Source organism: Conger conger, chromosome 9 (genome assembly GCF_963514075.1).
Source record: "Conger conger chromosome 9, fConCon1.1, whole genome shotgun sequence".
Taxonomy (NCBI): Eukaryota; Metazoa; Chordata; class Actinopteri; order Anguilliformes; family Congridae; genus Conger; species Conger conger.
This window is the reverse complement of record NC_083768.1, coordinates 31,024,668-31,038,137: the sequence shown is the minus strand read 5'-3', so window position 1 is coordinate 31,038,137 and position 13,470 is coordinate 31,024,668. Positions and strand designations below refer to the sequence as shown.

Below are 13,470 nucleotides of genomic sequence, written 5' to 3'. Positions count from 1 at the left end.
TTAGCTGTCTGAGCAGGATATGCCATTCAGTGTTCCGACAGAACAACAACATAAAGATTTAGAACTGGAGAAATGGTTAAAGACACCTTAAACATGAGGAATAATGTGACAATGGGAGATATCAACATACAAAGTAAGAGCTTGGAAAATGGAAATTGGGAGATGAAACATGTCACCAGAGTATGCCTTTTTTCAAACTGCCAGTCAGCGGGGTCAGGGCAAGGATTTCAAATATCTCAGAATATTTCTATTATTTAGGAATTCATTCCTTTCTCCAAAGGGGGGGGGTGGATTTTGAAGAACGGAGAGTACTAGGCTGGACAAAATTAGAGCACAGTACAAAACCAAAGACAAAAGCAGTCCGCTTGGTTACTGAAGTGGGCTTTTCAAACGGCCCGTTCTTTGCTCAGATTGTTGGGGTGACCCCCATTTCTGACCCCCGTGGGCGTCCAGAGGAGTAAGCCCCGGTTTCTCCACATTAATTTCTCCCCGTTTAAAGGTCATCTCCCGCCCCATCCATCCGCATGTCGCCCTGCGGAGATGACATTAACATACGCACGTATGACAGAGGCTCCTCTGAAAGGCCGCCTTCAAAGCAGGGCCGCGGAGATTAAATTAGCATAACGGTCATTTGCATTAAGGCCGAGACTGGCCCCCAAGCACAAAAGCAACATGTCAAAGGGGCAGCCCTCTGAAAGGGGTGTAATTCGCTTAGGCTCTTCATATTTTTGACTTTGCAGTTATCCTGTCATTCCGGGTCTGAAAATGAGGGGGGTTTCGGTGGGGGTGCGAGGCATGAATTGGGGGACCTTTGTCTGTGTGGAGAAAGAACATCAACCAAGAATGTCTACTGCAACCATCTTCCCTGGTCCCCAGTTCTCCAAGCTCAAAGCTAAAGTAAACAATCCATTTCAGCTTAGCCCCTCCAAGAAACACCTCACCAGAAAGTGAAATCAGATGATTGTTGCTATTTTCAAACCAGGTCCGCATCTACCCCCCCACCCGCATCCCAAGTCAGGGTGCTCCACAAGTAGGGACCGTTCCAGTTATTTGCCAAGCGGCTGCGTCAATTACAGCACTCTTGACGTTTTAACCCACTTGGCATGAATGGCTGCTATTCTCCTACAAATGGTTTTCTGAAACATGCGGCTAAAATCTGCAGGCGCACATATCCATTATTCATAATTCATTCTCAGTGTGAAGTACATTGTAGAAATAAGATTCATCTGAATTACTTTTAAAAGTTTGTGCTGAGAGAATTATCTGTGATCCAAACTTTAGCATTACGCACTACTATTGTGATTGTATTCCAGTGCAATCACAGATGAGTCTGGCAGTATAAATCAAAACAGACATCAACTTCAAGATAATTCCTAGGAAAAAAATGTATACATTTCATATAGTGCTATATGGCTGTAAGCTCTGCATAATTGCATTGGTATGATTGCAAATAATTAATTAACAAGAATGAGCAAGAATTAATGAAGTAATTTAAAGTCAAGTCTTATAAAAGTCACACCAAGACAAAACATAGAGTCTTGCATTAATACCCCTGGAAGACTTCTTGGATTAACCAAAAGGAACATCATAACTGCAGGTCGCTTGTTTCGAGATCCCACAAACTGAGACAGCTGCATTGAAAACCTGCCCATGTCCAATTTGAACTTCCACCAAGTGCAATAACTCAAATTCATAAAAATTCCAGCAAACCAAAACATGCTGCATTTCACTGATAAGGCAGTGGATCAAAGTTGCAGAAAGTACAGAAAGGCATGAATTTGAAAAGCTCTCTCTAACGTAGCCTGTGCAGACGTGTTTGCCTTACCATGCAGGGGTGGGCCGGTCCTCCTTCCCTCTCGCTAGGAGAGTGTGTGGGGGTCCATACACAGCCACTGGGAGAGGAAAGCTAAGTGCTGCAGACCAGCCAGAGCCACGCACTGACTGAACAATACCTCCGGCCTGCCCGCTTTATGTGAGAGCTGTTGCCATGGAGGCGCGTCCCATGCTGGGGCTAATTTGTGCGAGTCACTTGTAGGCCCAGCAGGGAGAGGGAGGGGGGCACAGGGAGCTGGGACTGGACCCTGTGTGCAGGGAGGGGGGGGGGGCGAAGCTTCAGTACGGACATCCAGCAGCTGTTTTTATTTAAAACTGGAGTTACGGAGGAGGGAGGCAGTAAGACAGGCCACACTCCCGCATTCATTTACCAGAGAACACAGACCTGCACTGTTTTATACTGTCACTCCCGTATGTGGTCAAAAGCACTTCTGATGCATTCTGACTGTATGGTGGCTTCATTTCATTTTAAATCGTGTATTTCTAAGATCTTAATAGTTGAATAGCTGTTTACTATATGTCAATAAGAGATCATTCATAACTGACAGATATTCTGGTCAGTTTCTATCAATTGATTTCTATGGTTGCAGCAGGTGAATGATTACCTTTGATGCCAGCTGGACTCACAAAACAGGGTGAAGTACATGCAGAACAATCATTCAGAATTAAACACCTGTCAGTATTTACAAAACAGGCAGACAAGCATTTCACGTCCATGAGTAATGTACAGTAATGGATTTTGCATCTTAGAATGCATGTTTTTATGAGTTTTATTATGAGCTATGAGCTATAAATGCAAATTAACACGCAGATGTGATTTATCAATGTCAGGCTCAATTAGAAAGATAATTATGAGTGCTGTTATACTACCTCGGAAAGGCAAGTCCTGAATGTGGAATTAAAACAGAAACATTGAATACAACAGCTGTAGTTGTTTCTGGGAGGATACATCATCTGAAACTGAGATAAGATTTCAGTGCAGGGCATATTTTCTACCTAAACCGAAAAAAAAGAAAAACCAGGGCTGATATTATCATATTCATTATCACAGTATTAAAATGGTAATTATATTGACCTACAGAAGCACACACATCATTCCTTCAACACAGAATCTTATCACCAGGACTGGAGTTTGAGATCCCTGAAGAACTATTTTGTGACTGTATTCATTTAATAAATACCCCACTAAATCAACAGCTTGTACAAACACAAACAATGGGTGGATGGCATCAGCATCATCAGTATTGGTTACAATGTGGGGCCACCAATGCCAGAGTGGATTCTGTGATGCAAAAACCTTGGTAGTCTTTTTAAAATTGGTTTGCTTTTTAAACATACTGCATACTGTACATTTCTCATAAACAAGTGGTTCTAATAGTTTCATTTTTAGGAAGTAATATGTTTGTGTCACTGACAACATTTTGGAAAGAAAATACTGAGGTGCAAGGAAGGGTTTCCAATTTTTGACTACTCTTTGGAGTGCCAAACAAGTACCACTGATTTATGAAACATATCAGAATGACTGGTTAGGTACTAGTTCAAATTCAACATGCCAAATGTACTTCATAACATCAAACAAAATAATTATCCGTATGAAATTGAAGCAATACTGCATCTCAATTCAAATGCATGCTGCCAGAGTGATATTTACTATTCATATTGACTCAGTTACACAAACAATGATCCCATTTGGTTGCATTGCAGGTGAAATTGTCTTTCAGTCGTATGAAAGCACCAAGGTCAGAACACTGTGTGCATGTCCTGAAGAATCCATGGGTTGTAATCATATGCTGCCACGATGCAACGCCACTGCTGTGCACAGGGTGTGCCTCCAGTCATGAGGGGCCTGGTCTGCAATGAGACACTGCTAATGGGAGTCACCAGGGGAGACTGTTCTTCAAAAGGTCCACTGTTTGGTCTGACCTTGGCACTTTACAGTATGTTCAATGCATTCTGTCAGATGTCCTTCACAGGCCATGTGCTCATTACACCCACAAGCTAGACTAATATGGGTGTGGGGGGGTTAAGGTTAAGGTTAGGGGGGTATGATGATGGTGGAGTCATATTAACAGTCAATCAAGAGAGTTGCCTCCAACATACAGTATTAAGAGACCACAAATTAACTTTAAAGGTACAATAGGTGAGATTTTTGTGTAAAAACATTGTTACAAGACCATTGTAAATCCCTTCCTATAATTGAAAAAGGCTCACTGACATGTTGATTCACCCTCTGCCTGTGCTTATAGTCCTTAAATTCGGGTTTCAAAATATGCAGTCGATGGGCCGGAAATCTGTACCAAAACATCATATAACAATACAATAATTCAAGCTCATTGGTTCTTATTGCCACAGCCAACGGCATGTCAACGTCAGCGTGTTCACAGAGAAGGGGCAGGGATGAACAGTGTTGTGGGTTAAGCGTGTTTGTTCCTGCAATTCCTCTCTTGACTGTTAGAAGTCTGAAATTACCTATTGTACCTTTAAGGATACAATAGAATGTGTATAAAACTATACTCTCCCTTTGCATTTTGCATTAACTAGTCAATAAAATACCGAATTCTGGAATTATGGGTGTGAAGAATAATGAGACACTGCACTGTTTCTGAACTCTCTTCCCCAACGCGTACTACTAACACATTCATCACAGCTTGTTTCAGTTTCACGTGATTCCAGTTGTGATTTGTGCTGCCCCATATATTCAACTGTGATGCATGCTTAAATGAATCACAGTGTGCCGAGAGCAATGTGTTACTAAAACAGCTACAGAATTGCTAACAAGTCTACACACTGTCGACGCTGGAGATAGGTCTTCTTGTAAATGCCTTTCAAGTTACTGTGGGATATGTCGAAAGTACTTTGCCCCATGCATATAAAAGCCAGACATTGGTTTTAATGAAACATACGAGGAGGAAATGCGATGGAGCAAACCTCAGTAAGAAGCTCGCTGCCAGCTTCATGGAAAAAGCAGGGGCAATGAGGGGGTGAAGCCAGCGCAGATGGTGACTAGGCAACACAGCAAATATCAATATATTGACAAGAAAAAGAGCAGGATCTCCCCGAGGCAAAAAGACACTGCCAAGGGATCAGGCCAGCATTTGGCCACAGGGGCATTGAGGTCATCCACATATTTCCCTGCGCTGAGCAGGAGATCATAAAGTTTTGCTTAGTTTTCCTTCCCTAGATCAGGGGATTCGCATTTAAGTGTCATCAACAGAGAATACAACAAAGACTCATACAAATACAATTTTGGCAGCGATAATTGTTATGCCCATTTCCAGGGAGATATTTTATAAAGCATGTTTCACAGCAAATCACTACAAACATGTTTTTTGTTATGGTTGCCGTTGTTAGAATGATTATGTTTATTCAGGCATATATTTTAATCCAGTTTTTTGGTATTGTCATATAATTTGTTTGAGTTCATTAAGATGCATCTGATGCAAACAGTGATCAGTTTTTATGCCGTTATAATTTTCTGTAGACTCTTGGTTCCTGGTGAATTACTAAGAGACAAAGGAATCAGAGCTTGCTGCTTTTAATGCCATTTCAAGCCCTGATGCTCTCACTCATACATACATGCAGCCTATCTCTGGGATGATACACATCCCCTCAAAAGTTCAAAAGAGTGCACCATCAGTCCTCCCCCCACACAATTTAGGGCCATTCAGAGCCAATGCCTCCCCTAATTAGGAATCAATCATGCTTCCAGGCGTTGTTACCGCCCTCCATAAAAATGGCTCTCGACAACACTTATGGCCCAGCTGTCATCCCTACAGATACCGCCTGTTACCCTCGATGCCGGTGTGAGTGTTGGGGGGGGTGGTTGAATTGAGTAGGCCTCTGAATCCAAGGCACGTGTCTGAAACAAGGCCTTGAACAAAGCAGGCCAGTTAAATAGCCACCACCTGCAGCACAAACGCCCCCAAGACCCGCACACACTGGACTAGCACTGGACAGGGACAAAGGAACAAAGTCCTACCTTGCATTGCAAGTATTGTCCTCTCATCCTTCCTTTGTCCATGAATGACAGTCTAACATTGTCCCCAACACAGCTAGACAAAACAAAGCTAGGACAAGACCAAACCTTTCTATAGTCTTCTCATCTCCATATCTGACTTTCCCTCAGAGAACAAAACCTAGACACGTCTTATTTCAAGGAAAACAACAGCAGTGCTTCAATCGCAAGACCCTTGAAAACATCTTTGATTTAGAGGTGCACTCAATTCACAGTTGAGTTTCCATTTATTTATCATTTCAGGAGAAATTCTGTTGTTGGCAGGCCAAGCTCTCTTCAAAGAGACATCAAATCCTTGTGAAGACAACAAAACAACAACACTCGTGTATGTCTCAAACTCTTGCTGTTTCATAGGGATTAATCGGATGGAACTGAAGCCTAGATAATGCACAAAAGTCATTAATGAAAACAATGCTTAAATTAAAGAAAGTAGGAATAGTGTGCACATGTGCAGTTCCCAATAAGTGCTTAGCAATTTTTATGTGATACAATTTACTCTGACCATATACATATGCATGGCATTACTTGTCCTCCGTTTACCTGTAATCAAAACATTACATAAAGTAATGACTTAAAGGGCAAATGTCTATTACAATACACAAAATTTCTGCACAGGTAAAGAATGTTGTTATACTAAATTAAACAAATCTATGAAACATGACCTCTACATGGACAGATTTGTCTAAAATGTAAAAACATTTTCAAGCCACAAAAAAGAACGGGTATACAGCATTTTAGACACACACACACACACACACACACACACACACACACACACACAACCTGCCACACAATGCTAAACAATGTAGGGAACAGAATAGAGACAATGAGGCAGGGAAAGCCGTGCTGGTGACACAATCTCTAATGCACACACACTATTGATTCAACTGTTTTTTTCCTGTGCTAGAGGGGTGTCTTTTTTGAAAGCCGTCATGGGAATCCAGACATGTATTCATCACAGCCAATATTTGATATGTATAAATTAGCCCAGCCCTGAATATTAGCCTCAGCAAAGCCTTGTTGCTAGGTAACCTGGGGTCAGACAGCATCTAAAGTCCAGACTATTCCCGTTCCTGGTTGAATCAGTTGAGTGTGCAGATGGAGAGTTCAGTGCCTAGGTTTGTAATATGCCTAATAAGAAAGATGGATTCAGCAGCCTCTTCACTTGACGGTGTTGGGAATTCACTGACTTGGGAATGTAGGTGCAGGAGTAAATAGGTTGACCTCACTACAACAGTCCATTCATTTAATTAATGATTATGTAAGTACTTGTGCTATTTAACATGCCTAAATATGTACAGTATGTAACATGTAGGTTTAAGTATCCAGATATATTTTAAACCAACTACATGAATATACACAAAATGAAATGGCCATTGCATACATTTTCATGTACATTGATTGATTTATCTTCAGAACAGCACTAATAACTGGCCATGACCATGTTTCAAAATGCTTTAAAAACAGAATCTAACTCTTTTGAACATGTATGCAGCAATTTATTCAACGATTTTACTTTCAAATCTGTACACAAGGTGAGAAGTGCAGTATATGAGCAGGAAACCAGGGAACCTGGAAGGTCATCCACCCTCTGTGGGCTGAAAATTCCTGCTGAATGCAAAACAGGGTGCGAAAGAGAAATCTGAGGATCTACCCTTCGAGAGCGAGATGCTGAACCCTCATTCCCAAACTTTTCTCTTCTATTCAAAGTAACCATGTCACGATTCACAAAACTAATTGCCATACCATTTTGAATGGCCAATTTCAAAATGTATTTTTTACTAACTTCACTCAGACATTTTTCTCAGCTGAAGGCTTTCTTATTTATTGGGAAAAACACGGTTATGCTTTATGAATAAAATATACGGAAAGGTGGCTGTGTCAGATTAACACAGGCGCTTAATATGATTTTTAAGCTGTGTTATAGTGACTTGGTACAGTAGTGACAGACAACTGAAACTGGAACCACAAGGTCAAAGCAACGTAATTTGCTTGGTAAGCTCTTCAAACTGAGCCCCAACAAATGGGGAGAGAAAAAAATAGGCACAATTAGCCTTTCATACATTTATTTTTCAGAGGAAACAACACATTAAAAAAGTTGCAAAGCAATTAATAAAGAGATTGAAGGAATTGAATCTCTTAGGCATTTCTTAATTCTATATAGCCTTACCGTCTCATGTTTAAATGTAAGAAATAGAAATGACTGGAAACTTTCTCTCTGTACTCCGGCCTCTCCCGTCATCCCACCTCCTGGCCAGTACAGGTCTGAACACATCAAGCCACTCAGGAGAGGTGTGGGTTTGACAGGAAGGGTGGGCGTCTCCCACACATAGGTACGGAGCTGCCCTCTGCCACACAGAAATCTCCAGTATTCACTCCTGCCAAGCTCAATTTGGAAGCCACTGCCAAGTCTTTAAAGGAACCATGTAGAGAGCCCATTCGCTTTATTACAGCCACACAGGATTTTTATAGACAGCTTTGCATATTTTTAAAAACGTAACCGAGTGAGCGTACACTATTCCTATGTTCACAAGATTGCTATTGATAGACAACTCATTTAATAGACAGGGCAGGTATCAACAGCTACCCTAGTAATAGAATGATGCTCCAATGCAGAAAGGCAATTGAAAAAGAATGGTCAATGCTACAATTGCAGCATATTTCCCATCTGTAACAACCTGCAGAAATGATTGATGAAGGATGGACAAAACCCACAGTCTCAACATCTGTAATATGGCAAGGGGTAATAACTCTTGCCTTAAATATCTTTCTTTAGAACCTCTCTTTGCTCAGTAAATAACATAAACAGCATTAACCTTGCATAGTTCAAACATTCACATAAATTTAACTGTGCACAAGTCCTACCTCTGCCTCCTCCTGAGCTGGCCCCATGTTTTCAGGCTGAGTTCTTGCAATGAGTTTCTGCTCTTCTCTCTGCCTACAATATCTCATGTTTCAAGTCATCCCAGTGATCTCACACTGGCTCCACCAGTCTAATTCATACCAGCTCCGACTCCAGAGAAGCCATGCCTAGCGAAGCTTGGCTTGTTCAAATCCAGGAGACAGAAAAAAGAGTGTGTGTGTGTGTGTGTGTGTAGAGGGGTGGGGGAAGGAAGACAGGGAAAAAAAGAAGACAAAGGAAAGACAGGAAAATCTCACTGTTGGAACCAAAGAATGCAAACACTGAAACTTTACTGAAAGCCCTGAAACTACACACCCTGCCAGGTACTGCTATTTGTTAATGACTTTGTCAATCCTTGCAGCTAAGAGAAAAGGGCACTGGGTCTAAAGATTGGGGTGGCACACAAGGCTTGATTTCATATGGTGGGTGGTGAGTTTGGGGGGTAAAGCCATTGCTATCAGGGGACGTTAGCTGACGAGAGGCCCACTTTCTGAAACTTTTCTGGAAGGGGCCCAGACTCTTGAACTGGCTTTCGTCCATCTGGTTTAACATGTGTATCTAATTTGTTTCTAGCACCGCAGTAAATATGTGCCAACACCCAATATATTTATATAGCACTGCCAGTGAATAGCAAATAATATCTTCAGTTAGATTGCAGTGACTGGTCAAAACTGAGGGTTCCCAGACAATAATTCCAGTGCTAAGTAGCAGCATTGTAAAGTTTATGAACACAATGCTTTTATGACACACTTTCAAGATATGAAAGATTGATTCAAGAACAGTGGATATGTATCATATGGGCAAATTGGTGTGATTTTCATGTTATTTATAATATCAATTGCAACTGAAAAAAACTGTACTTCTTAATATGCATATCCCTACAGAAATTCAAGCACCAGCAACCATTCAGTCCAAGTCAAAGCCCTTTCACAGCTGAGAACCCTGTTACTGAAATCACGGTCCTTGAGGGCAGAGAAATGCTAGTGTTCCAACCTCCCTTTAGTTGAGAGTCAGATGTTTAGACAGTTTGGCCAATAAGTATAATTACTTGCTCAGTTAATAACCTGGGAGAAAATTTAGATTTGAGTTTCCATGGCCTAGAATAATATTTAAGAATACAACCCAGTCCCTAAAGGAGATTATAATTTATTGGGAAAAACATAGCAATGACATCACAGTGATGGTGGCTGATGAATACTTTTTAAAAAGTCTCTCATCTAAAACTAACTATCCCACTGACACAAACGACAGGTTAGTGTCTACCAAGTTTCTGTTCCATGTATTGTACTGTATGGACCAATATCTTACAAATCCCTCCTGAAATTCAGTGTACATGCAGTGTACTGTACATACATGCAAACATAATTCCACTGAGCTTGGCCCTTATAGATCTCTCCTCCTCGCTACAGTGAAATTCCAACTCAAGCAATTAAGGGACAGTAAGAAGGAATGGTTGAGTCAAGTGGAGTGGAGCAGTAAAAGCGGTTATTATGGAAGAGTGTGAGCAGACAAGGAAAGGTACCGTTCAGACAGCTATCAATCTAAGCTCAGACTGTGTTGTCTGAGAGCCGTGCGAGAATTATCTCAAACAAATTACAGGGTCTCGTGCAGACTTCAGTGCGCCTTTGCTTTAGCTAAATCCTCCAGATAATGGACTAAGGCTCACACTGACAGCTCTCACACCTGCTACTGTACAGACTGTACAGAGGGGGGCCGTTGATGCCCTCAAGACCCTCAGAAGGACACTATACGTCTCTATTCCTGTAGGTATTATTCATGAGACTTTTTCAGCCTACCCGCCCATTTCTGAAAGCTCAGTGCCTAATGAGGCTAACCTGGACATCAAGCAAGAATGAGCAAACAGGATAGGTGACCTCTTTAAGTCTTTACAATAACACCGCACATTGTGGAAAATAAGGGAAGTGACATCAAATGAACCAATGTATGGAAAATCAAACACATATAGACACGTATGTGTACAGCAGCCTGACAAGTCAGTCAGATGCAACCCACCATGCTAATCACTTGGTGACAAATGTTAATTAGCTAGAACCTATGACTGCTTCCATCTTACTATTCTAGACTATCGACCTGAAATGCACTGGCATTCTGAAGTACGAAACAGAAACACATAACAAGTAAGAAATGTCATTCCCAATTGCTTTCATGAGCAACAATGGCTCTGCCTCACAGCTAAAGAAAGGTGCAGAAGAAAGACACGATTAAGGACCTCCATTTCTCCCCAAGTGTGGCTTAAATTTCAGTTTCCAGTCAGCCACGTTAACTGTGGGTCTCAATGGTCATGTCTAAGTATATAGTGTACCTACAGGCAGCATCATTTCAGACAAGCTGATTTCTCCGTTCATTGCAGTCGAACTGCACACGGCTCTTTTCTATGAAAGCTGACAATGACACCGACTGAAATATATATTCCGCTACAAGACTACATTCCCATGTGTTTTCACATTTGGGGAATACGTTTACAGAATATCAGGCCAAAAATGAGTTTTCAGTTATAAGAAATGCCTAAGGAGGAGAAGTTTTCAGTTTCTGCCAACGCTACGATTTACGCATTGAGGTATTTCAATGTACCGCAAATGCACTGATCCAATTCCCAGATACATCTCAAGGGGAGATGACATAAGCCTAGCTGCACGGCTAAGCCGCGCAGAGCACCGCGGACCACGTGATCTTACCTGTGGAAAAAGGCACGCAGTACAGGGCGCGACACAAAAGAAAAAGAAGTGCAGACTGTATCAGGTTTCTCTTCACGCAGACAGAGACTCGAATATGATGAGAAGTTGAGGTGTGGTCAGAGGGTTACTGATTTGAATCAGTATTGCCACATAGCTATAGTGCCTTGAGCTATGTATTTAACTGAAATTACTTCAGTAAAATAAAACTGTATAAACAGGTTATGTGTGAAATGTACTGGAGTGTGCTAAGCAAGCCAGAAATGCAATGCATTTATTTAGTAGTGCATTTATAGTTGTTCTGCACCAAGAGAGTAGTGCTTTGACACTGACCACACAATGAATCTTCAATTTCTCATACAGATATTGCACAGTTACTATTAAATGCTTATTTCACTATATAATCATACCAATAAAGTACCAGGCCAGAGTTTAAATAACTTTAATTTCCGTACCACGGTCAAGCTGTTCCTCTCCAGTTACCAAGCAATTTCAACGCCAATGGCGCCCAGCCAAATGCAATTTTCCTTTCCATATTCGCAGTGACTGAATGTGGTGTCAAATCAAACTGATTCAAAATCAGATGTCTTACCTCTGCATCAACATGATACCAACTTCAGGAAATCCTATTCATTTTCCCTGTGCTTTACCATAGGTCTTTCATCTTCAATCATTTAATAGGTCAAATACAAAAATATAACTGTGTATGTTAACAATTGAGCAAGGGTATTTTATTTGTCTTGACATGTTTGTAAGTCTGTCTGCAAATATCAGCACCAGGGTCTGTGATTTCAGGCCTAGTACAAAATAGTAAAAATACACCAATAATTTTGTTCATCATTGACATAATTTTCAAGAGGTTACACACACGCACAATCACACACACAAGCACACACACACACACACACACACACATACTCCCTAAATAAACCAGACAAGCAGAATGAAATAGAACCCTTGAAGTAAAGGAGGATGGCAATACATCATAACCCCTGCATAACTCAGCCAGATTGCACATACAAGAGATCACACTTATTCTCATCTACACTGTTCAGACCCGAGACACAGACACATCTCCCTCGCTCTGCCGTGCTCAGTTCATGCATGCGATGAAACATCAGAGGGAGATACCGATGGAAAAGGGTTTTTTGAGTACAATGTATTCCGTTTGTACTGCAAGGCACCCCCTGCCATTGGACTGGAGAGCAACAGGCCACAGGCCAAGGCCTTACCTTGTTTGTGTTTGGCTTGATACAGCGCACAAAGAATGGATTAGCTGTGCTGAGGGTGGCCATCAAGGAGTGCAAGGAATTCTGGAATGAAAGTATGAAACTTTGAATAGAGATCTAAAAGAAATAAACACAGAAATAAGTGTTCTGAACTACAGAATTTATTTTTTGGCAAAAATGTTTGTTTTGTTTGATGTTCTTGGAACAAGGCGCCCACAAGACAGATGAGAAAAGACTGAAGGAAATGAACATTATATGTGTTTTACTTTGCTTGTTTAATCTGAAAGTGTGTTTCTGTTCGATTTAATCTTTTATTAAATAAAGAAGCGGGAGACATTCCAGTATCTGTTATTAATTGGCTGCATTTCAACACCCCAAGACGTGAATATACTGTGAGCTGAATGAATGTGTGAGTGCATTAGCAAGATATTAGCAAGATAGTTACAACATTGATCGCTCCAATGAAATTCTAGCGGGTTAAACCTGTTATGTTGTGCTACAAGCAGTGCTTTCAAGTTTTTGTATGTGGAAATATCTCTATTGATGAGAAGATATGGAAGGCTACTGGAGATACTGCTACAATACACTCTGAGCCCCAATCGCACCTTAAACTGTGAGCTGACGGATGGCTTTCTGTGCTTAGAGCCGCACTTCAGGGTATCCTGGTTGTTGCAGCTGGAGACGTGCTCAAACAGGTCATAGACAAAGTCCAGCCTGACAAACACAGAAGGGGGAGACAGTCAGTTCAGGACACAAAACACACACACACACACACACACACACACACATAATACACAC

The 13,470-nt window shown here is 41.3% G+C and overlaps 1 protein-coding gene across 1 annotated transcript in view; it reads right to left on the bottom strand.

The window, feature by feature from the left end:
• The window catches only part of myo10 (myosin X), a 107,381-nt gene that overhangs the window by 26,189 nt on the left and 67,722 nt on the right, over positions 1 to 13,470 (bottom strand). Inside the window, exons 18-19 of the mRNA XM_061255018.1 lie at positions 13,278 to 13,386; positions 12,676 to 12,756 (exon numbers count right to left, since the gene is read on the bottom strand). Of these exons, the coding sequence (XP_061111002.1) occupies positions 12,676 to 12,756; positions 13,278 to 13,386 (190 nt within the window). The remainder of the gene's footprint in view (positions 1 to 12,675; positions 12,757 to 13,277; positions 13,387 to 13,470) is intronic.